Source organism: Augochlora pura, chromosome 10, assembly GCF_028453695.1.
Source record: "Augochlora pura isolate Apur16 chromosome 10, APUR_v2.2.1, whole genome shotgun sequence".
In the NCBI taxonomy this organism is placed as follows: domain Eukaryota; kingdom Metazoa; phylum Arthropoda; class Insecta; order Hymenoptera; family Halictidae; genus Augochlora; species Augochlora pura.
In genome coordinates, this window is record NC_135781.1 from 17,531,609 (window position 1) to 17,554,461 (window position 22,853).

At 34.3% G+C, this 22,853-nt stretch overlaps 1 protein-coding gene across 2 annotated transcripts; it reads left to right on the forward strand.

Annotated features, from left to right (window-relative positions):
• Positions 1 to 6,111: 6,111 nt before the first annotated feature.
• LOC144475881 (uncharacterized) lies at positions 6,112 to 22,843 on the forward strand. Of its 2 annotated transcripts, none has more exons than XM_078192255.1 (13): positions 6,112 to 6,345; positions 13,471 to 14,041; positions 15,758 to 15,914; positions 15,994 to 16,301; positions 18,868 to 19,064; positions 19,195 to 19,228; positions 19,298 to 19,438; positions 21,005 to 21,240; positions 21,436 to 21,550; positions 21,954 to 22,019; positions 22,118 to 22,221; positions 22,315 to 22,536; positions 22,615 to 22,843. In XM_078192255.1, the coding sequence occupies exons 2-13, from the start codon at positions 13,529 to 13,531 to the stop codon at positions 22,757 to 22,759; spliced, it is 2,238 nt and encodes a 745-aa protein (XP_078048381.1). In that variant the 5' UTR covers positions 6,112 to 6,345; positions 13,471 to 13,528; the 3' UTR covers positions 22,760 to 22,843. The 2 variants fall into 2 exon arrangements, with proteins under 2 accessions (XP_078048381.1, XP_078048382.1); XM_078192256.1 differs by having other exon boundaries at positions 22,318 to 22,536.
• Positions 22,844 to 22,853: the final 10 nt, after the last annotated feature.

The window sequence follows — 22,853 nt, forward strand, 5'->3', positions numbered from 1 at the left end:
ATTATGTTACTTCCGGGAAGTGAGACATTCCTGAGATCATTTAAGATAACTTTTTCCTTAGCGCAAATGTAATTCGCGGCTTTGTTCACGAGTTAATCGTGAAAACAGTGACCAATCAGAGGCGAGATCAGTTAACGTGAAGCGACCGAGCCAATGAGCGGAACTGGACTCCATCCTCGTACAACCCATATTCGCAGATATTATGTGCCTTTTTTGAAGTATTAACAAGTATTTTGAAATATCTTGTACAATATGTCTATAACTAATGTGATTGATCAAAATCAAATTTTCTACTTCGATTACTATAATAATAAGGAATCGAAATAAATTTTCCTCGTCGACGACTGTCGTAAGCAACCGGATGAAGAATTTCTCTCAATAATTCTTATAGCTAACCTGAGGAAAAATTAATAAACAATAATAATTACGAACAACGAAAACAATTCTGTATGGGATACAACTATTATTTACAACTAAAAACATTTTAATTAATATAATAATAGTTATGATATATGAGTTTAAAGAAAAATTATTATCTAAAAGAAAATAACAGGCTTGTAAAGCTCTGTTGTTCTGAATTGGTAGCGTCGACGCGATTCATTAGTACCGTCCTAAGGTGAAATGTCATGGTGGCCGGTAATCGACATTAATTCGATGGTGGTCGTACTATTAATTAGAATAATTGACGCACTAATCTCAGATCACGTAGCAGTTGATCTCGTATGACGATCTTACACAATGCTAACTTACAAGCAACGAAACTCGCGAGACTCTTAGAATAGATCTTGACGTAAACAACAAACGAAATATTGTTCTGCAAGTTTCGAGCCAATCAATTTTATCCGACACCTTGCGCAATAGAACGAACAATAACAATCCGCATAATGCAGAAAGAGTCCTACAACGGTTATATAAAAAATTACCATACTGTTGATCGAACAGTTATTTCCTGTTTCAATCGATTTGAAGAGGAAAACAAAGAAAACCTTGGTTCGAATCTCGAACGAATTAGGATTTCCCTAAAACCTCCTAGACAATATTTATTACTCGGTGACGCAAGATCGACACATCTATTTTGTAAGCTCGTAATATTTTTACTTCTTTTCCTGGTTCGATCCATTCTCTTGATGTTCTGAGAGAATTTAGGTATGCCAGTTACGAAATAAAAATATATTTTCGGTGACAGGGAAGTTCATCGTCTCGTAAACTAATGTAATAAAAAAAGGTTTATTACGTTCTAAGGAGAAGCTATTGCTTAAAAATTACACATTCTTTTTAAATAGACACGTCGATCTTCCGACACCGTGTACATTTATATTACCAACTATAACACCAACAAATTTTCTTTTACACTCTAAATTAATATATCATTGCAGCCGTAGTTCATTCATTCATAACAGCAATTTTGCTCGTGATTCGACCAACTTTTCTCAGGGTTATTATCAAGACAACATTTTTAATCTCCTTTCAATCCTGTAAAGTCATCGGAAATCCCATTAATAGACTTAATTAAGAACGACAGATTATTCATCCGGTGACCATTATATTGCTGTTTCTGCGCGTAACGTTAAAGCAACCTGTACGTAGACATAATACTTTCATCCGTTTTCAAGGTTCACCGTCACGTCGCCGTTTTAAAAAGAACCTCGCGCGAACTCGGTTTCATTAATCATCGAAAACTTTCGATTTCAGATGGTCCGTGTCGATAAAGTTCGACGAACGATCTCCCGTCTATCCGGAATCGAGAAAGCCGTGACTGTGAAACGGAAAAAATGCAAGATCAGCCGCGTAGCATTTACGAAGTCAGGTCATTGTCGGATGACCGTGAACGATAAGTACATACGTATAGTTATGCTTTTCTAACAAAAGCTGTGTACGTCGTTTCCACGAAGCCACCGTCCGTTGAAGTTCTTTCGGCGATCAGAAGGAATGGAAAACGTATTTAACCTAGTAGATCAGCGGTACTCAACTGCGGTTTTCTAAGGAACCGCGTGTTTGCGTTGCTGGATGCTTCATCGTTCGAAATTCCTAGGAAGCGAATAGTAATTGAATTAGTTCGCAGAACGAGGGACTATCCCGGTTTCAATCGGAGCTAGACATAGTTTTTTTTCAGAACAACTGCATAAAGTGTGAGTGGTCGACATTGAACTGAACCAAATTGTCACACACTGGTTTAAAGCGTAATTCCAGCTGAGCAACGCGATTCTTCCCGATATACTTTCTTCCACCTAAATGTACGCGTGTATTATAATTGCATATTTATATGGTTGTTTATATTACACTGTGCGTACTTTTATAATAATAAATATACCGTGGATGTTACGCATTTATAGTAAAAGGGTAGAAAGTATTAAATAATGTTGATATACTATTTTCGATTTACCAAAATTTACTTAGAGAAAATACAGCTTCCAAGTTACTCTCTATCAGTCGCAATAGGTACAGAAAGTTCTTGTTTTGCAAAAAGACCTGCAGTTTGGTAATAAAGAATGTAGTTAAATGTTTATAATATTGAAAATAATAGATTAAGATTACTTCGTACATATTTGCATTCATATAAATGCAATTGTAATGTTTATTATGTATATTATGTTATTATGTTAATGTATATTATGATAATGTATATTATGTTAATATACAATACGTATTGTATATTTATAGTATATATGTATAGAACATAAATATTGTATATTTATGTTCTATACATATTGTATATATATATAGTATATTTAACATATACTATATATATAGTATAGTATATATAGAATACATATAGGTAAGTATAATACTGCATGTAGTCAAGGATACTACAACTTCTTAAATGTTCGTATTTACACATGTATTTTATTTGTATTATAGTATAATATAGACGTGATTAGTCACTTTTTGGAAAGCTATGTTGCATAAAATTATATATTTATATTTAGTTAACCTGCGAAAACTAGCAAGAGTTGAAATTCTCCTGAAAGGAGAAGAAGACAAAAGACTAGTGACCATCATTGAAGCTATTTCTGGACCGATGGATAATTCAGTTGGACCACGGTTGAAGTTTCTGGAAGCATCGAGACGCGACAGACTCCTTAGTTGCCAAATTGTTATTAACGGTTCATGGCAGCAACGAGGTAGTATATATAGAGAGATCTTGGTCAGATTCGGGGCTACACCTGTGAGAGAGGACGAGGTACGCCACGGCCGCTCACAGGGAAGGGAGAGGACGGCCATGAAGGGCGACCGCCTGATAGTAGTTGTTCCATTTGATCAAAGTTGCTTTCGTTGCTCGCCATAGAAGTTAGCAAGGAAATTGATCAAAGAATAAACCTGTAACACCCTGTAACCTGCTAATCAGAATATATCTCCTTTCGTCCTCACTAATCCTTATATCCTGTATCGAGAATTCATTCCAACTACCCTTCCACCACCTTCCCGCTACACCATCATATTTTTCCATACTCTATAACTATTATTTGTACTTACTCTCTGACGTATTCAAAATCTTTTGCGTTCTCATTTACACGAGCGAACGACTCAAAATTAATCATAGACAAATACAAATAGCACAAAATATAAGAAATAAATAAATACACTTAACATAATATTAATGTAAAAGGAAATACAATGAGGGAAGTCATTTTGCTTAATTACTTTCGCGCTTTAGACCATTTTTTGTTACTTTGGAAATTTGTATCTTGCTGTTTGGAAATAAATTGTGTTAATATCTGAACAATGAACCTTTTTGACAAAAATATAACAGAGTACGCCTCGACTCACTTACAACTTTATTTATCAACTTTTTAAAATATATTTTGAAGTACTTCTAGACGCATTAGTTTTTCGATTTAACAAAGCATGTTAAAATTAAAATCAATTCCAGAAACTAGATATAATCAAATAACAATATATCTACTCTGAGCAGTAATGCAGTTGAATCCTGTTGCCCGAATGTTAATTGATTAGGTTAAAGTTTAATCGCAGTGTACAAACAATTTTCCGTTTAGAAAATGATCTTATGGTTCGGTTCATCGATCCTCAGTTCGTAAAACATTTCGATATCACGGTCCAGGGTTCCCCATAAAAATAGAATATCGAGGTTCATGTCTGCACGACATTGGCCTAAATACTTTCTTCAAAATGCAACCGTATATAAATAACTGACATTCCACAGGATATGCTGAAAATCGTCTTACTCTTGTTTCCTCGGGCACGTAATTACTCAGAGTTTCGAATAAACACTTTGATGATTTCTTCGACGCAAGATATGGCGTTACTTAATAACTCCTAACTAGTCGTGCTGACCTGGAGAATTTTAACTTAATTAGGACTGGCGGGGTTATCTTGTTTCATGTTTGACATACGATGGACCTCAATAGGCGTCAACAATAAGTAAGGATACACGTTCATGCAACTTATTCGAACAAAATAAAAAAAGTTTCAGTGTCTCGTGTAAATTATTCGGCTACTTAGATACGCCAAACTCGAAACTAATTGTGCTTTACAATATATCACGGCACGTTTTGTTTCTTCCTTTAAGTAATCTAATCAGGTTTATGGTAATATCTGTGGCTATAAGGAAAAAGGCGGGTTTCACAGTCATAACAAAAGTCAAGTTTATGAATTATTTACATACTAAAAAAACTAAGACAATTTAGAACGCTACTAATGCGGAGACTTTATACTGAAGAGTTTAAAAAGCAGCAAAAGTAAAAGTATTCGTACATGTGTTACAACGCTGCAATTTTTCTTGATATTGGACTGAACAACTTGAATATTGTTTAAATGATAGAGGAACTAGTCTATTATACAATGACTACAATACTTCTTTTTAATTTTCCTATTATTTCGAATGACCATCTTGAACTAAAATTTTGTTGTTATTACCATCATTAGAAGAGGGTTAAACGTGCATATTGACAATAAATTTTCTAGTTGACGTAAAAAATCCTTTTTCCTTAAGATTTTTATAAAAGGATTCATAAAAATTAGAATTGCATAAAGATTCGCAATCTACAATCAAGGTTCACATAAAGATCAGCATTACAAACAACTAAAAACAGTAAAACAGTAAAAAGTTTTTCATGATTGTCGGACAATAACTCTATGAATGGAGATTTTGTCATTTTTTAATATTTGTGGCTCCACTCTGCGTTAATCGTTTGACGAAACTATCAGCGTGAGAATAAAATACCGAGATCCCTAAAACACATTGTTTAATTTTTCCTTATGAATTGAAATAAAACATTAAAAAACACCATTTTTTTATTTTTCGAAAAGAAAGCGTTGTTTACTAATTTTCTAGTAATCTGTCAATCTAACATTTCAAATAAATTTAAGACATTTGGCACATTCTTTAAAAAGCAGGTTTGTTTAAACAATTGACCGTTTTCGATATATAAAGTGACAAAGGAATGGCAATATTTTCCATCACAACGAATATACTCAACATACGTACAAATTTGTCGTTCATATTGTAAATTTAGCGGAAATTAAAATATACTCTTTAATTTTAAGAGGTTTCAAATATTTCAAGAATTTGGACAAAATAAAACGAATAAATAAAAAATTACAAATAATTATTACGAAAAACCCTGACTGAGTTAAGTAGTTAACTAGTAGGAGGTAATTAGCTAAAAAAAGTATTAACATATTTTCCGTGTCAACTGCACATCATTATCGATGCATTCTAGTGTTCCAAAATCAAAAACAACGTTGCTCGGTACATTCTTCCAGAAGCATTCAATCTTCCCAATCACGGGCAAGCAGGTACCCGACCTAAGTATCTCAACCATTTTCGCGTCGTTATCATCATTAAATCGCGTCTCGGACGTTAGCCGTGATTCCCCGTGGCTATTCTGGCAGTGCAGTTTAGCATATACACACTCGAAACCCGTCAACATTTTCAACATAAAAACATTTCAATCCGAACGAACAGTGCGGGAATCGCGAAAAAGGAATAGAAGGGGAACATCGAAGTTACAAGAGAAATAGAGAGAGAGAGAGAGAGAGAGAGCGAGAGAGATACAAGGTAAGCAAATAAGAAAGAAAGAGAGCGCCGGCAGAGACAGAGAGGGAGAGAAAAAGAGACAGCGGCATTATACGCGTTCGCATTCAGTCTGCCCGCGGCATTCGTGCCAGTCGTGTTCCGTCTCCTCTTTCGTGGATTTGTTGTTTTTGTTTATGCAATTGCCGACAACCTTCTTCGCCGGCTACTTAAATGAACAAAAGAAAAAGCACGCCGAGCCCAAGCACATAGTCGCGACGCGAAGGCTCTGCAGTCACCGATAACGATGTGCATCTTTTCTTTTTAAGAACGACTACGCGAGCTCCTACACATTATCCCCGATGACATAGGTAAGGGAACTTTCCTTCTTTCTACCATGGTGATCCCCCGACAGGAAGCGGTCTCGTTTTCCCGGTTTCGAGCGTGAGTCAGATTTTTTGAAGGAAGCATTCGATTCCCGCGATACTACGTGTGGACTGGTGCGGTCAGTGAAAGTTGATCGGATACATTTTTCCGCGATTTTTATCTCCTTGTTCAGACCACTCGTGGGCCGATCGAATGTGAAAAACGGTCACAATGCATTTTGTTCGTAGTTGAAACGCTTTTCCTGTCGGCGACTGATTAACGTATAGGCTGTAAACGCTTTTACGCTGCGCCGCCGTTCCGAAACTGTGAATGCTGTCACGCTACGCTGAAACTGTAAATAGTGTATATGTAGGAATGACTGGAAAAGTTCTGGAGAACTTGCATACGTATCTGCACTGTACCTACGGGTTTCTCTGACCAATGACTTTGCTTAGGCGATGCGAGAAAAGTCATCTAGCTACATTACGAGAAAGCAGAATCGTGCGAAATAGTTTGGATATCCGAGTTCTGCGTAATAAATTCTTTGAGAAAATTAAGGTTTGTCAAAGATTTCGATCTATGCGATAGCAGCAAAAAACCGAAGGCTCCCACAAAGTTTAACCCTTTGCACTCGGGGCCATTTTAACTGAAAATTTGAAATAATTTTTCTGGTTCGTGGTATTTCCATTCTATTTAACAAAATAAATTTGTATGCATACAAAATTTATTCTTGTGACTCCTACCAACAGTTTTACTACTTGACAATTTTTTAAATCTAAACCTTATTGTTGCAAAAATTATTTTGGGATGAAATAGAATAATTTTAGTGGTGCCTTAGAGTTACCACTCGAGTGCAAAGGGTTAAAGTCTATCGGACATATCGTATCGACTCGTCGGATAGTAAGCTTTTTTGCTATATTTGCTTCGAATATTTACAGAGTAAATCGTTTAAATCTTTTGCTTGAATTTTTCTTGGAAACTACATATTGTATAAAAATATGTTGCGAACAAATGTTGCTTGCTATTATCCTCTTTTATGAACATATGGGGGTCGCTTGACAAAATGTCAAATACTTGTACATGTATAATATCACTAGCATTGCCTAGGTGCTTGCATTCGATGTGATGGACGACATTTTCATCATTTCTTGCATTAAAAATCAACTAAAATGTATTTTGATAAACATTAATTTCTCAACCCCTGTATCTTAATATTTTTTTATTCCGTATTACATTATAGGTAAACAGTCAAGGTCACCCTCGTATGTTGATAAAGAAGGAAATAGTGAAAAATTAATTGTTACTGCATATGTTCCTCTTTATACTAGACAACTTTCGTTCGAAGCATTGTCTTGTATGCGTAGTTTACAAAGAAGATTGAGGTAAAAGTGTTAAATGAGTCACCCTGCAAGAGTTCGTTAGTTTTATAAATCAATACAAATCGATGTTTACAAAATTCTAGATCAGAATACATTTAAAAAGTTTAATACTTCAACTGTCATGCCACTACCTCAACATATTTATAAAATCAAAGTATTTTCTTGACCTAAATTAAAAATTAAAAATAAAGTTGTATGATATCTATTATTATTCAACATTCTTACGTTATGCGAATCTTAATAAAATTAGGAAATTGTAATAGACTAGTTGAAAACTGATTTTCAAATCTAAATAAATAATTCCGTTATTCACATATGAGTGGCGCAGCGATCAAAGTGTTAACAGTGGAGACAAATTAACAAATTAACAAATTATTTTGCTTGATGTAATACAATAATTCCTTTGTAAATTACTATTACAAGAAAATTGTTAAACGTGTGTTAGATAAAACGTAATAACTTGAATATCTATTATTAAGCTTTCGCTAGCTAAGGTGTTAAGTACATTTACAGAATTACCGTGACAAATCAAGAAAAATACATCTGCCCCGTTTTTAATTCGCGGAACTTTGAAGATGAATCTCCTCTTCTTCGTGGAATACGAAGATGCATTAAACCGATGAATCTATTTATCAATTCTCTGCTAACATTCTCATAATCTCTGCTCATTTTGAATACGATATTAAATGATAGGAATTGCTAATTCAAAAGTTTCCGTGTATTTTACGAATCTGCGAATGGCATAATTTTAAAAAGATCTATCTATCGTTCAGGAAGAACTGATTTCCCAGTATTTCTCAAAAACGATAAGCTCCCGCGTACAGTGTACTATACAGATAGTTATTCTAAATTAATTATGAATCGACTTCTATAACGGAAATTAAAATATTAGGTCAAATCATTAATGAACCCAGTTTCTTGAGACAAATTGTGATCGTACATTATCATTATAATGAGTCAAGTCATTGCAAACAATAGCGACTGTATAACTCTTATTTATTAGGTTGAAGGATAAAGTCGATACATTTAAACGGAAATTGTGAGTCAAGCTATTGCGTGGTATACATTAACACTGCAAAATTGTTGACTCACATGTTTCATAAATGTTCAATACCGCTTAAATAACTGTTTTTAAAACTGAACTAACTGACTCGAGTTTTGTTGGAGAATAGGATTACACGTTTCTGTACGATGATTAAGAAAAAAATAGAAGCTCACGTTTTTTTCAATTCCCTATTCGGGTTTACCACGAAAATTTAAGCAATAAAGTTTGTGGGAAATTTATTAACGTTGTTATGAGTTACATTTAATTAAATATAGCGAGAATTGTCATTTTCTACGACTGTATTTAGCGGGAGCTGCAAAACGCATTTTTAAATTTTCGTTGTAGGCACACATAGGTATGATTAAAAAATACGATTTTATATACTATTCGTTTCATTTTAAGTAATAAGAAGATTAAATTATGGTCATTTTCAGACAGACTAATCCTTCTATCGTCTCATAAAAATTCAAGTCATTTGGTTCAATTTTTCAACAATGATACCGTTTTAAAACATGCATGAATACTATTTTTACCCACTGTAAGTACTTTACAGATCACGTTAAAGCACATTGTCAAATAAAGATAGTAAACAGCAGCCATGAAACCGCAGACCACACTGTCATTCAATTTCATCTTCTCACTGATCCGTGACCAGCATGAATGATCCACCAAAAATCTGCAATCTACTGATGAAATATTCTTTTCAGTTTACATATATTTCATTAGTTTATACTAAATCTACCGTGGACGCTTCCATGCGGTGCTATAGGTATAAGTAATCTTTACTGAACGATACATAGATGTTGTCATGTTAAAGGGTACGAGGTATAAGTAAATACCATCGCTTAAAATTCCAAAGGCATATTACACTGAAAGTACTGAGCTGTATAAAAATGACATGATTCAATTTATTCAGATGTTTCGGCATTTGTCTCCTACAAAATATGACAGTATCGGTGATACATCCAAAAAGGAGGTAATTCTACACGAAACAATAAATAAAAAGTAGGAAACAAAATTTTTTCATTTGAGATTTCATTGTCGAGAAAATCGACTTTGAATATTCGAGTAGCAAAATCAAAAAATGGCATTTTAATTCAAATCTAGTAAAAAGTCATTCCGCTTTAAAAGGCGTTTGAATACTTTCGTTGCTCACTGTAATTATAGTTTAGAATATAATAGTTTATATAGATGGATCTCGATAGATGCCGTATGTTAAGGTTACTGATAAATACAAATAGTACAAATGTAAGTATTATCGTAACGTACTGTGTTACTCACTTCTGTCTATGGATCTAAACAAAAATAAGACATATAAGGAAAAATCATTGGAAATGCTGAATATTCAAAGTCGATTTTCACGATAACGATGCCTTAGCAGGAAAAAATTGTATTCTTTATTTTCTATTTGTTTCCTCATGCTAGAACATTTATTTTATATGTGTCTACATAATACAATGTTTAAACAATAGAACATTTGAATATCAGAATATTCTAAAAATAAATAAGGGTCTCTGCACTGTAATTTTGAAACAAAACAATGCGAATCTGACCATCTTGAATACCACTGTGAGTTTAGCGTTAAAATCGAGTAAACGACCTAGTGACCGCGAAATCTTAGAAAGATTTAATATTGTTACACTTACGCGGATTCCTTGGCCACACCTATGCTCGCGGTCAAGTACACGCAACCTGTATCGAAGATCATCGTGTATTCCGCTGGCTCCGTGTCATGAAATATTCCGATAATTACCATTTACCTCGCATATCGTCGATTAATGATGCAGTATAATCTTTTCGCAATAAAAAGAAATGAATGAAGAAAAATGATTAGTACATGCAAACGTTACGCTAACCGTTGACCAATTAACACGTTGACTAAAGTACTCGAATTAAACAATTTTCGATTAAGTCCTTAGCAAATATATAGTACGGAAACTAATGGATGTATTAAACACGATATAAAGTATTAATTGCCAGTCCTTGTTGAGCTTTGATATTATAGCCAAAATCGCGCAGGATTTTGCGGAACATTTATACCGACGATGGCATTTAAAAATCTCATTGATTGTAAAATCGTAGCCTATTACGCCTTTGAATAATTTTACGCCAAATCGCATTGCAAATAAAAACTGTAAATTTTGGTCCAACAGAAATAATAATACAAATATTCGTCAAATTAGTTTATACTGAATATCTCGACGCTTAAATAAATTGTATCGTTCAGTTAAATTGCAAACACATTTTGCAAAGACAGAAATAAAAGAGTCCTAATTAATGATTGTCGTTCGTTTCTAATACTCCGCACTTCGACACGTAATAAATAAAATCAATAACGCGTGCACTAATCCCATTTATTTTGACTAAAACCTTTCGCGAAGAGAAACTCTAAAACATAGATCTAATATAAAGGTCAAGGTAAAAAGAAGTTCAATTAATTCTTCGTGTTGAAGCTTCATAAAAATTGTACAACGAAGAACACTTTTTCCACTTTTTACAGAAACTTTACGGAATTCGATTATAGAGTAAAAGTATTCTAAACGCTTCGTTTTAATGTAAATGTTTCTAGCTTTATGCAAAGCAGATTTACCCAATCTCGTCGCCGAATAGTATTCGCACAAGTGTTCGCAATCACAAAATTAACCGATTATCAAGCAAATTATTTTTGTTTCATTTTTTGTTGAATCGCCTGAGCTTATCGAACAGTTCTAGTTATTCCGAAGCGGAACGTATTACCTGTATTCAATATTCGATCAAACAATCAATTAAGACATACCGGTCGACTCTGACGACGTTTGTCTTAATAAATTGACGCGACGGACGAGAAACACATGCGTTAGGTTGTTTTAATGTGCCCCGTGAACGTTTAGAATCCGTGGCAAGGACAAGCCAATTTGCTGCCTCAATGATATGATCACCAGCGCTAAATTGAGTACATTGGCAGCTCTAATTAACCGGCCGGCGTAATGTATGCGGATTGTTTATCGGCCCGAGGAAAACGCGGTTGAAAAATACGCATGCGCCCGATTCGGTTAATTTAAACGTTCTGGTTGATTTGATGTACGGCCGCGGACGTTATCGTCCACGTTCCCTGTTATCGTCGCACGCTCCATTCTGTTACATAATAATCTTTTTAACGCTAAACCGACCGCGTCAAACACCCGTGGGTGGTTCATGAACTTCCACACACAGGCAACTAAACTTGCGCATTATGCACACGATCCTTTGTCACATTATACTGACGACATATTTAACGGGGTATTCTAATATAAACTGCGTATTTGTTTAACTTTCCTTGGTATACTGAGTGGAAACTAATATCTTCTGCAGTCGCATTTACAAGCTTTATTGTTAAGTGAAAGTTAAAATTGATGACATCAGCTATCTTTGAAACGTAGTCGAATTTGAAATCGGCAAACGGTATCATGGTCACCGTTTTGAGAAACATACTTTTGAGAAAAACATTTCAACTTTTTGTATATCAATATTGGTCATTCATATAAATGATCAACCAGCTGTAACTTCCTTAATTTTCCAAATTCAGACATAAAATCTCTGACAGACGCATGTTTAAGCCTATGTAAAGAAAAAACGATTTTTCAAGGATTCGCACTAGAATATCCCCTTATAACTTATACGAGCTGAATTTAATGTATACCTTTTTTAGAACTACGCATTCCTCCATCGGATTTAAAAATCAATTTTTACACTAATCTTACGCTGATTACATCTTCTTAATATCATTAGGATCCAAAAAATATATTTTTCAAACTTCCAACTTTATTTTTCACTTTCATGCAACTCTATTTTGCAACTTTAATCGGATTAAATGTTGCTTTAGTTACCCGAGACAGAACGATAGATAGAATTTTAGGTAGATTAGAAAACGTAATTGAAGAAAGTAAATACAAAAGTTGCTCAAAATCATGAAGTGTGAGGTTCCTGAAATTATTTGAAGTAACTTTTTCCAATCCACGGCTTTCTTTGCAAATTATTAACGAAAAACAATAACCAATGAAAGGCAAGATTGGCCGGCACGAGACGGCCAAGGCTAGGAGCGGAACTGTTCGTTCGTTGGCACCAGTCGGGCTCGCTTCTCATTGACTAGTATTTTTTGTTAATAACTCATAAACAAAGCTGCGGTTTGCATTTGCACTAAGGAAAATATTACTTCAAATGACCTCATGAACCACATTTTCCGATTTTGAATAACTTTTGAAACACTCTCTACAGGACGACCCTTTGTAACATCGGCAATACAAAAACAATTACACAAGTATAATTATAAAAGAGTTAGAATAAAGATATTAATATAAATAGAACAAAATAAAGTGCAAAACAAAAATATTAATATTAATAGTAGAGATAAGGTCAGACGTAAAAAAATTTGCAAGTATAAAAGAAAGAAAAGGAGAGGGTGCGATGTGATGTATAAGGAGGGGATATAGAGGAACTAAGTAAACTGATGTGCCTATAACTGTTGTGATAGTCAATGAACGACTTGATAGTGACGGTTTGCGATAGTCAAAATTAAACAATTTTTATAACCATAAAGAATACGGTGTAATTCGGTACGAAAAGATAGATACGTGTCTGAAGCAATTTGATACGTAGCCGAATCAGTTTTCTCAGAAAACAAGAGAAAGAAGGCACGACAAGTTCAAGCTATTGTACAATTAACTAGCAACTATTTTATCTTCCAATAGGTAAACATTTCCGAACCAATTACCGCGCCAAGTGAACAACTAGACCGCGGACCATCAAATGGACGAATCCACTGTCCAGAAGACGGATTGCTATCTGCTCCAGTCATCGAAACCTCAGTCCAATGACTACCGGAACAGCAGTCCACAGGACAACAATGCCGATCTGCTGAAGATTCCGAAGCGCAAACTGTCGGTGTTCTGTCGATCGTTCGACGTGATCGAGACGAAGGATCAAGAGGACACCCTCGAATTACGTCGTACATCCAGCAATCCCACAGTTCGTCTGGCAGACATGCAAGATGAGGAATCTGAGCGAGATCGTGAAACGAGTCCTTGCAGGAAAGGTTTCGTCAACGCTTGTCGATCGTTGATCGAGAATGGAAAATTCATCGGTAGCTCATCACACGATTCTCTCAACGAGAGACCCGACAGTCCTCAATGCTTACCAACGAGAAGATCGCCCGTGACGGAACTGAAGCTGCCTCGAGTTGGAGAGGACACTGATAATTACTCTGTAATCACCGAAATCTTTAACGAGAAGCAGCCTAAATTGAAAAACGGAGAACCGAAAGTAAGATTCAGTTGAAACAGCGTGCACATAAAGAAAATTGACTCTTAACGGCCGCGCGTTCTGTCGGGAGAGTATTTAGGTCCAGGCTTTATTTTCACAGTAAACCAAATATTCACGATAAATCAAATGACTCGCCTTGAAACGTCGCTACCTATCGCTGCGAAAATATTTTCTTTGAGAATTCTTGGACTCAGTGCAATCGTTTTTCATATTTCGATGGTTTTTCGTGTCAGCGAACTGTGACGAAAATTCATTCATTCGTCGAATTACGTTTGAAACGTGGATCCCGCGAATCGAGCCAATTATCCAACAGCTGACAAACATGACGTCGGCTGTTTTCTTGCAACAAGAGTACCATGTACTTACCTCATATTTTACCTCCTTTAAAGGTCCTTAAGTATCGGTAAATTGTATACTTTCATCTACTGCGATCTTCCACCGAGATTATAGTTCATAGGCTGTAGAAATTTATGGAATTTTATTTATGGAAATTTAGTTACGATGTGTTCCCTTTCTTTCGACAATTTCAATATGCCGAAAGTAGACTGCAGATTTTATGCATATGTGAAAAAAATGGGAAGATATAATTTAAAACGATGAACAAATTAAGAAATACTAAAAACGTCTATGTATTAATTTAAATTTATTAAAATGATTAAAGAAAGTAAGAAACTTGTGCTTGTCGCCTACGTCTTTATTAGCTCTTTTTCATTTTCCATAAAGATCTACAGTCTATTCGAGAGTAATGTAATAATGTCTTCACAGTTTTTTCTGTTTCAAGTCGATACGCAACGTGTAACACTTTGCTCCATGTTTTTGCAGTAACTTGCAGATATATCGCGACTTTTTGCGACACCCTTATGAATAAAGGATACGATTTTAAAAGGAGAATTTAAAAGGCAGTCGAAATTAGAATCTTACGCAAGTGTGCGTCAGTTTTAGATTATTCACCATGTATTTCTTTATCTTTAATATTTAGTTGTCCACATTTTTAATAATTTACGTAAGAATATAATGAAGACTGATGAAGATTTCATACGTAATCCGCTAAATACGAATGCTACTCGCTTCTTCTGAATTAAAACAAAATTTCATTTTTCCGTTATCAGAAGAAATCAAAAATTTTCTTATTCTATTAGAAAAATTATTACGGACGAAGATATGTTAATAGGCTTAGCTATGGCACAAATTGTAGGAAAAAGGGTTAGTGAACAAAGAATTTTAATCGATACACTGGAAAACGATTTTTACCTACAAATGTGAACAATTTCCTTTGATTCTTATAGAATTATAATTATACATTTTTCAGTAACTTAATAAAAACTACAATTTTACAACAATCTAACGTACAAGGAATATAAATAATTATAATCTATGAATTTCATAGATTATTTCAAAGAAAAATTTCATGAAAATCTACAATAGTTCTGAATAATTTCATAGTTTCTTCATTTCGAATATTTAGTTGCACATTTTTCTGATAACTTGCAAAAAAGATTAAAACTCTGCAGTACATTAATGAACCATGAATGTAAATCTATAAAACTAGGAAACGATTTTTATCTACGAACATGAACAAAAATTCGAAACTAGAATTTCGCGCCAATCTGTACAATAAATAATTGTAATCTATGGGTTTAAAGATAAAATTTCGCGTCTGTCCGTTAAGAGTCGAAACAAATTTACTCGCTTGTAATGATTCGCATTTTCGATCAGAGCGTCGACAAACATGTCGCCAACTCTTCCACAGAGGGGAACCATCTTCTGCTATCAGACAAGATCACGTCGTCGTCCAGTGAAAGCACGGAAAATGGCAATACGGAGAAGGATTTCGAGCTCGGACAGAATAAACAAGCAAAGATTGCAAGCGACGGTAAATCTGCGGGAATTCTACAAAACTAAAAATATGATAATTGTATATTTATCGGGTTGGGCTGTACTCTCGTCCGCAGATCTGGTCAAGATCAAAGATCCGGCGTGTCCGCCGACGTTTGTGGACGCATCGAGTGCCGGTCGTGAGAAATACATAGCAGTCGGCACCGAAATGTCGAATCACGAGGATAGTTCTATCGGATCCGAGAGCGAGGACGAGACGATGATCAGAGGAAATGATGGAAGGATTGAGGGGACGAGGAACGACCGATCGCGAGCCTCGTCGTCTCTTTCAATTTCTCCGGTTCCAGGAAAAGCGGATTCGAATCGGAAGACCGATGGAGAGAAGACGGAGGATCTTGTTCGGTCGAACCGAGAGAAGCGACAAGTTGGTAATCCTTATGTTGCTATTTATTATATTTTAGTTGACAATGACGATGGATGTCAGAATTATTGCCAATTAAGTGCCCAGAGTGGTTCACTTTTAATATCGGCGTTGATTAATCTTTTATTTACTGGATTAACGCAACTACCGAGCTCAAAACGCGACTTGATGTACATTGTTTCATAACAATGACAAGATTGGATTTATTCAAACTTCATACGGTTTCTATTCTAACATAAACGTTCTTGCAATTTCAGTAACTGTAAAAATCACAGTTAGAGACCAGTCATTTTGGCTGGTTTGGTAGCTCTAATATTAATAGGCTTCCGAATCTTTTTTAATAATCTCAAGAAATTGTATGGAGCTGCTTATTGTTGCTATTATAAATTATATTATAAATATTATTATCTTCTAATGTAATACAGACTTTGATAAATAAATTTTTCTCGATAACGTAGGTACATGCATGTGGAGATTACGTAGCTAAATATATTTAAAATGTTAGCTCCACATATAAATACTGTTTCAGAAAAAGCTTTTTAACTAAATTGTGTATTACATTAGTAGGTAAAGATATTTAGAATCTATTTACTATTTCAAAAATCTATTTTTTCTCTACCCTGCTAAAGAGCCTCTGAATGTAAAGCATAAATGTTTTTAAAATTATTCAAAAGCAACCGGTAGATGATGTGTTAGTATTAAGAAATGAAAACAGATGGAAAAGATGTTGCTAATACAATGATACCAATGATGAATTTTTTTCTAAAGAGAACAATAACTTTGTAGTGGAAACTTGAAAATGACTTTGCAATCTTGTGCAGCACACATTAAAATTGTATGCCTCATTACGAAACATTGTAACTGCCTTTTGCATATTCCCCTCGTCTAACTGGCCGTAAATTCTTTCTGGCACGCTCTTATTTACAATTCCATGCAATTTTATATAAGTAACATAAACAAGTTTGGTTGCCCAGCACATACAAGTTCGCTTACGTTGCTCATCGATACATGCAACGTTACCTAATATCGTCCACTAACACAAAACTTAAACAATTTTTATTTGCGTATCGCAGTGTGATAGGATGTTTAGAATGTCTGGTGATTCTGAAGGTCAGGTTTAGGTTTGGGTTAGGTCTCCGCTGCAAATGCAGAAACGTTTACCATTTCCTTCCTGTTTCGAATCAGGCTGTTTGTCTTGCGAGACGAAAAAATTCAATGTTGGATCGCATCGTAAACTTTTTTACAATCTAAAAATTTATTTATACTTCATTCTTCGGGCTCCCACCTATTTGTTTTCGTACGAAACGTTGACACGATGTCGACAATAAATTCATGATGTGATTACGTGCGAATATTCTGCACCGATAGAAACTCGTATCAACACTTTGTCAATTTTTTGCCAGACGCTTTATTTAGATTCAAACGTTGCAGAGTGAAAAATTCAACTACAAATCTCACTATGCTTAAAGAATTAATGATAAGCTTCTTGTTAAAATAGTATTCGTTTCTATCGTATATTTTAATTGAGAATGAAATAGTATTCAATTTATGAATGGAAAGAGAGTTAAATATTAAGTTATTTCAAATATACGAATATTTAACGCCGCCAGAAATGCCTAATATTCCATGCAATCGAAATCATTACTGCACCACACGATCACACTATATCCGGCGATCTATTCCGTATGATAGGAAAAATAATATTTACTCTGGAAGCCACGCAGCTCGGGATATATTAGGTGTACCAATAAATGATCCACTATTTTCTTAATGAAATGGTAGTGCACATCGGTTATAAATAAAACAAATGTTTCCATCTTTTATTTAGAAAATTGTCGTGGATAATGCGATTGCCTATTGTTACATTGATTAAAATCTCTTATCTTCTCCGTATAAATTCGGATAAAAATAACATATATTTGAATCTCTTATACCAGGAAAAATAACAATTACTATAAAATATTTTACTTTCTTTACTTATATCACGCAAAATACATATACTATTGTATCAGCCATGAAGAGAATACGTGCACAAAATATGAAGTAAAATCTACTAATTTAGGAGTTAAACATATATTCGGAAGGTACAAAAATTTTCAAGCGACCTTTATACAACTAGATTATGCAAGAAAAGTTTATTTCTTACCGTAAATATTAATTCTTGCCGTTCTTTTCATAATATACCGTTACTTACATACTTCAAACAGTCAGCCAAAATAACCGACGGTTAATCATTTTTATATCATCAACAGATGGTACTGCTATATTAATACTGTGAAGATCTTTACATAAATAAATTATTTGATTAAAATAGTCTGATAAAGGGGTTGATTTTTCCCCTATAGTAAGAAATAAGCACGAAAAATAGAACTAAATTCTTGGATAAGTCTATTAAACATTTGTGCAAAGTTTCATCAAAATGTATTCTTGTAGTGTAGTGGCTGTCGAGATTATTATCTCTGATCGTGTAATAAGACGTTAATAGGCAAAATCGTCGATAAGTCGCATACTTCAATAACTAGACGGGAACGTTCTGGAAAACTGTGCATTAAATGTTATTAAAACGCAGAGACTCTTCGCCACAAGACGGTCTTTGTCCGAGGGTGATTGCAAACGATACCATCGTGCAAGAAGGCATTGCGGATGCAGCAAACAAGAGGAGCTCGTCGATGATAGAAATCAGTTTCCCGCTTTTCCTAGTTTCACCGATAGCCGATTGCAACGTATGGGATTTGCGAATTTCGATGAAACGAATAGTCTGTGCAGGTGAGTTCCAAGCTCGAGATGCAGCATCATTTGTAACAAATTCATTGAAAATTTTACAACAAAAGGACATAAGTGAAAATTCCAGCAGCATGCAGATTAAAAGATTCAAATTAATACAAATTGGTTTCAGGGAAAACTTTGTCTCATCGGAAAGTGAGCTGGAGGTAAGAGAACGATAAAACGAACGAGAATTTCAGTTTACCATTAGTTCGATTAACTTCCATTAATTACAGCGCAAGTACATCGCATTTTCTATAGGACTGGGCACGGATAGGATCACGTTGGAACGAAGAGTAGCAATGTCGCAAAGTCAACGAGACCTCTCGGAACAAAATTTTGCGCAGGAAATTCAGAAATTACAAGAAGAGATAGAAGTAATTATATATTCCATAACGATAACGCCTTAAGTAATACACAGAGTGGGTCGACTGAATAACTCTTCACAATAGAAAATAAAGTTTCAGATAAGAGTTGCTTGGCTTCAAGGCACATAATATGGTGAGAATAATTTAAATCTATTTTTTTAAATAGAATGGTATACTTTTTATTCTACAATCTTATTCTACGCAAAATAATGTAATTTTTATCTGGAGCATTTTTTTTATAGGAGCAATAGTTTTTATGATATCGAAGGACAGAGGTATAAACTTGAACATCTTCATTAATGGAGTCAATATATGTACGCAACGAAAGTATTATCAAAGATCAATATTGTTATAGCTGTATCTCTCGATAACGTAAAAACTAAAGCTTCTATACAAAAATGCTTCAGACAAAAATTACTTCTTTTCTTACGTAGAATAAGATTCTAGAATAAAAAATATATAATTCCATTTAAAAAATAGATTTGACCTTCATATGTCCTCTATGTCCTTATCCATCACAAAATTATTATTACCACATTATATGCTCCTTGAAGCCAACCAACTTGTGTCCAAAACTTTTTTTCTATTATTAAAGACAAACAAGCTAACCGGGTGAACTGTTTTAAATACTCCAACCTGTATAAGTAAGGGATAATGAAACCTAATAGTTTCGTCACGAGACATTACCGTCACCATGCATTGAAAACATTTAGTAAGGTGTGAATTGCAAATGAATTACAAATGACTCTGATAATCTGTTACCTCGTTAAGCAAATATTTTTAAAATTATCTCACGTGAATCGGCTCGATGTACTTGGATGCAACAAGAAACAAAATTCATTTGTCTTCCAAAACTCCCAGGAACGAACGTTCTACATTATTTACCGTACAGCTATTTTTGTTATTTAGTAGCGTCCTTAAGTAAACATTCAAATATTTCCTTCGCGCCAGTGCATAAATAAAACAAACCACTCAATTAAAATGATCTCGAAGTAGAAAATCTTTACTTCTGTGAATTAAAAACTATTAATAGAAATAAAAAGAAACTATAAATACATGTCGTAACGTCTACACAAATATTATATTTACATAAAAGGAAAATGATAAATACGTGTTCCAATATTATAACAGAAAAATACAGGTATCATATAAAATATACAAATTTAGAAAACGTGATAAAAGAATACTGTAAGGTGCAATGTAGTTTTTAATATTTTTAGAACAAAAATCCATCTTAAAATACAGTTTTGGAACTGAATATTAGAATAGAATAGAATCCTATATTTATAATTATTACATTTTGATATAAATGTTTAAAAAGATGGATGAAACGTGAATAAAATATTAAAACTTTGTTAACATAAATTTTGCAAACAGTCTAACTTAAAAAATAACATGAGCACGACTCTATTATTGATCGCGAAATTCTGTGGGAACCATTATCACACAATGCCAATACATTCACAGCTCTTATCTAAGAAAGACGTTCATATTCTGTTTTACCTTACTCTCTTTTATTACTAAAAATTACTTTAGAGCTTTGTTAAACATTAAATCTTTTCTTTTGAATAACAGAATCTATCTCGTTATTCCCTGTATACGGATAGAGAGTCGATGGAAAGACTAGAAAGGGTTCGACACAGGTTAGATATAGTGAAAACTTGTGCGTATAAGATCTCATCCGCTGCTGAAACACTCGGAGCGGTCCTTCAAGAACAAAGAATCTCGCCAGGAATTTTCATAGCCGACAAATATCTTCAAATATTGCGTTCGAGGTGTGAAAACTTATCGACGGAAATTGCTGAGATTAAGTAAGCATTTCATCACCGTTAAAACACATTGACCAATACATTTTCCGTCAGAGTCAGCCCTTTAAGGGTCGTAAGTCGCCATTTTGTTGGCATTAGGCTTACGTAGACAGTTTTTAGAATTCTAAATAAATAATTCTCTTCTCTTAATACTCAATGTGTAAACCAGTTTAAAGAAAACATTTTTAATATTTTCAGGCGAATTTTGTTGATGCACAACATTGTGATCGAAGAAGATCCAGGAGAGATATATGACGTATCTCTTCAAGCATCACGATACCGAAATGGATCGTCTCTGAGTAACCGAACAATGGTGCGGAAATAAAGAAATTTTTAATATTCATAAAAGAAATTAAATTCTTGCGACATTCAAAGGTCTTGTATTTGAGTCCTCGGAAAAATTATCACTTCCAGGAACTCGTTTTTAATTTGAATTTTTTATCGTGTTAAATTATCTACAAATAATTTGTAACTACTCATAGCGATCATGTGACATGTACATTATTCACAAGTCATAAATAATTTACAACATAGGGCAACAGGTAAAGCAGTAAAATATAAACATGACTTAATAATGTTTAGTAACGTTTCTATATTATTTTTAACATAATCTTTGCTACGCACAACAAATTTTTAATACTAATTATCAATAACAGAAATTTATGTGTAAATGGATCAGCTTCATATTTGGTTTCATTATTGATTTGACCTTGCAGGTGGCAAGAAGAAGAGCAAGCATTGCAACAATTTCAAGACCCTTAACTTCACAAGATGTAACGAAGGTAATAATAAATAATTTATTTTTTTGGAGTAACCAAATTAAATGTGAAGCACAGCAAAAAATTGTATGCTCAACATGTTCGTGTTAATTAATGTTTAGGATTGTGCCAGGCAGCGTAACTCTGTCGCCGGTAAAGTCACCATAAGGAGACCGTCATGGTGCTCTGAGATGATATGGGAAAATGATAAACAAGTTCGAAAGGAGTATGCATTATTTTCTCATTAGTTAAAGATTGCATAAAACGTGGGTATACAAGGTCATAAATAAAAATGATTGTTTTGCATATACTATTTCAGCAGTTCTAATAGCGTTGGAGAATTACGGGACATCAGCGAACAGATTGAATCGAGGAGGAGTTCTCGTGAAGAGAATAATAATCTTTTGAGGCATGATCAAGTCTATGATATTAACATTGTGACTCGTGACGTTGTCAATAATATAAATGAGGAAGATCGGTCACCATCCACGTCAACTTGTCTTTTAGAATCTAGGATCATCGAAAAACAATTAGTATCATGGTAATGTCATGTCTAAACTTTAACAAAAATCTGAACACAAAGTATTATATTTTGGTAGTATTTAATTTCTTGTTTTAGTGTACGAACCGTCGAACCTACACGAATAACAAGAAATTTTCAAACATGGCGACCGGGAATCTGGTACATGTTGTTCTTTCTCCTTGGATTTTATGTAAATTATATTACATTATTAGTTGACGGAAGCAAGGCAGACGTGTCATAATTTGTCCTTCTACGGTGCTGCAGTATTAGAAGCTTATAACGAGTGTACCGATATTTACAAGGGGAAGTAATAAAAGACCTAAACGTACAAATAT

What these genes read in the sequence shown, in the direction of transcription:
- LOC144475881 (XM_078192255.1), top strand. Translation starts at nt 13,529, where the DNA reads ATGGACGAATCCACTGTCCAGAAGACGGATTGCTATCTGCTCCAGTCA. An exon ending in CGAACCGAGAGAAGCGACAA is followed by an intron (nt 16,302 to 18,867) that starts GTTGGTAATCCT and finishes ATTAAAACGCAG; the next exon opens with AGACTCTTCGCCACAAGACG. An exon ending in ACGGAAATTGCTGAGATTAA is followed by an intron (nt 21,241 to 21,435) that starts GTAAGCATTTCA and finishes TAATATTTTCAG; the next exon opens with GCGAATTTTGTTGATGCACA.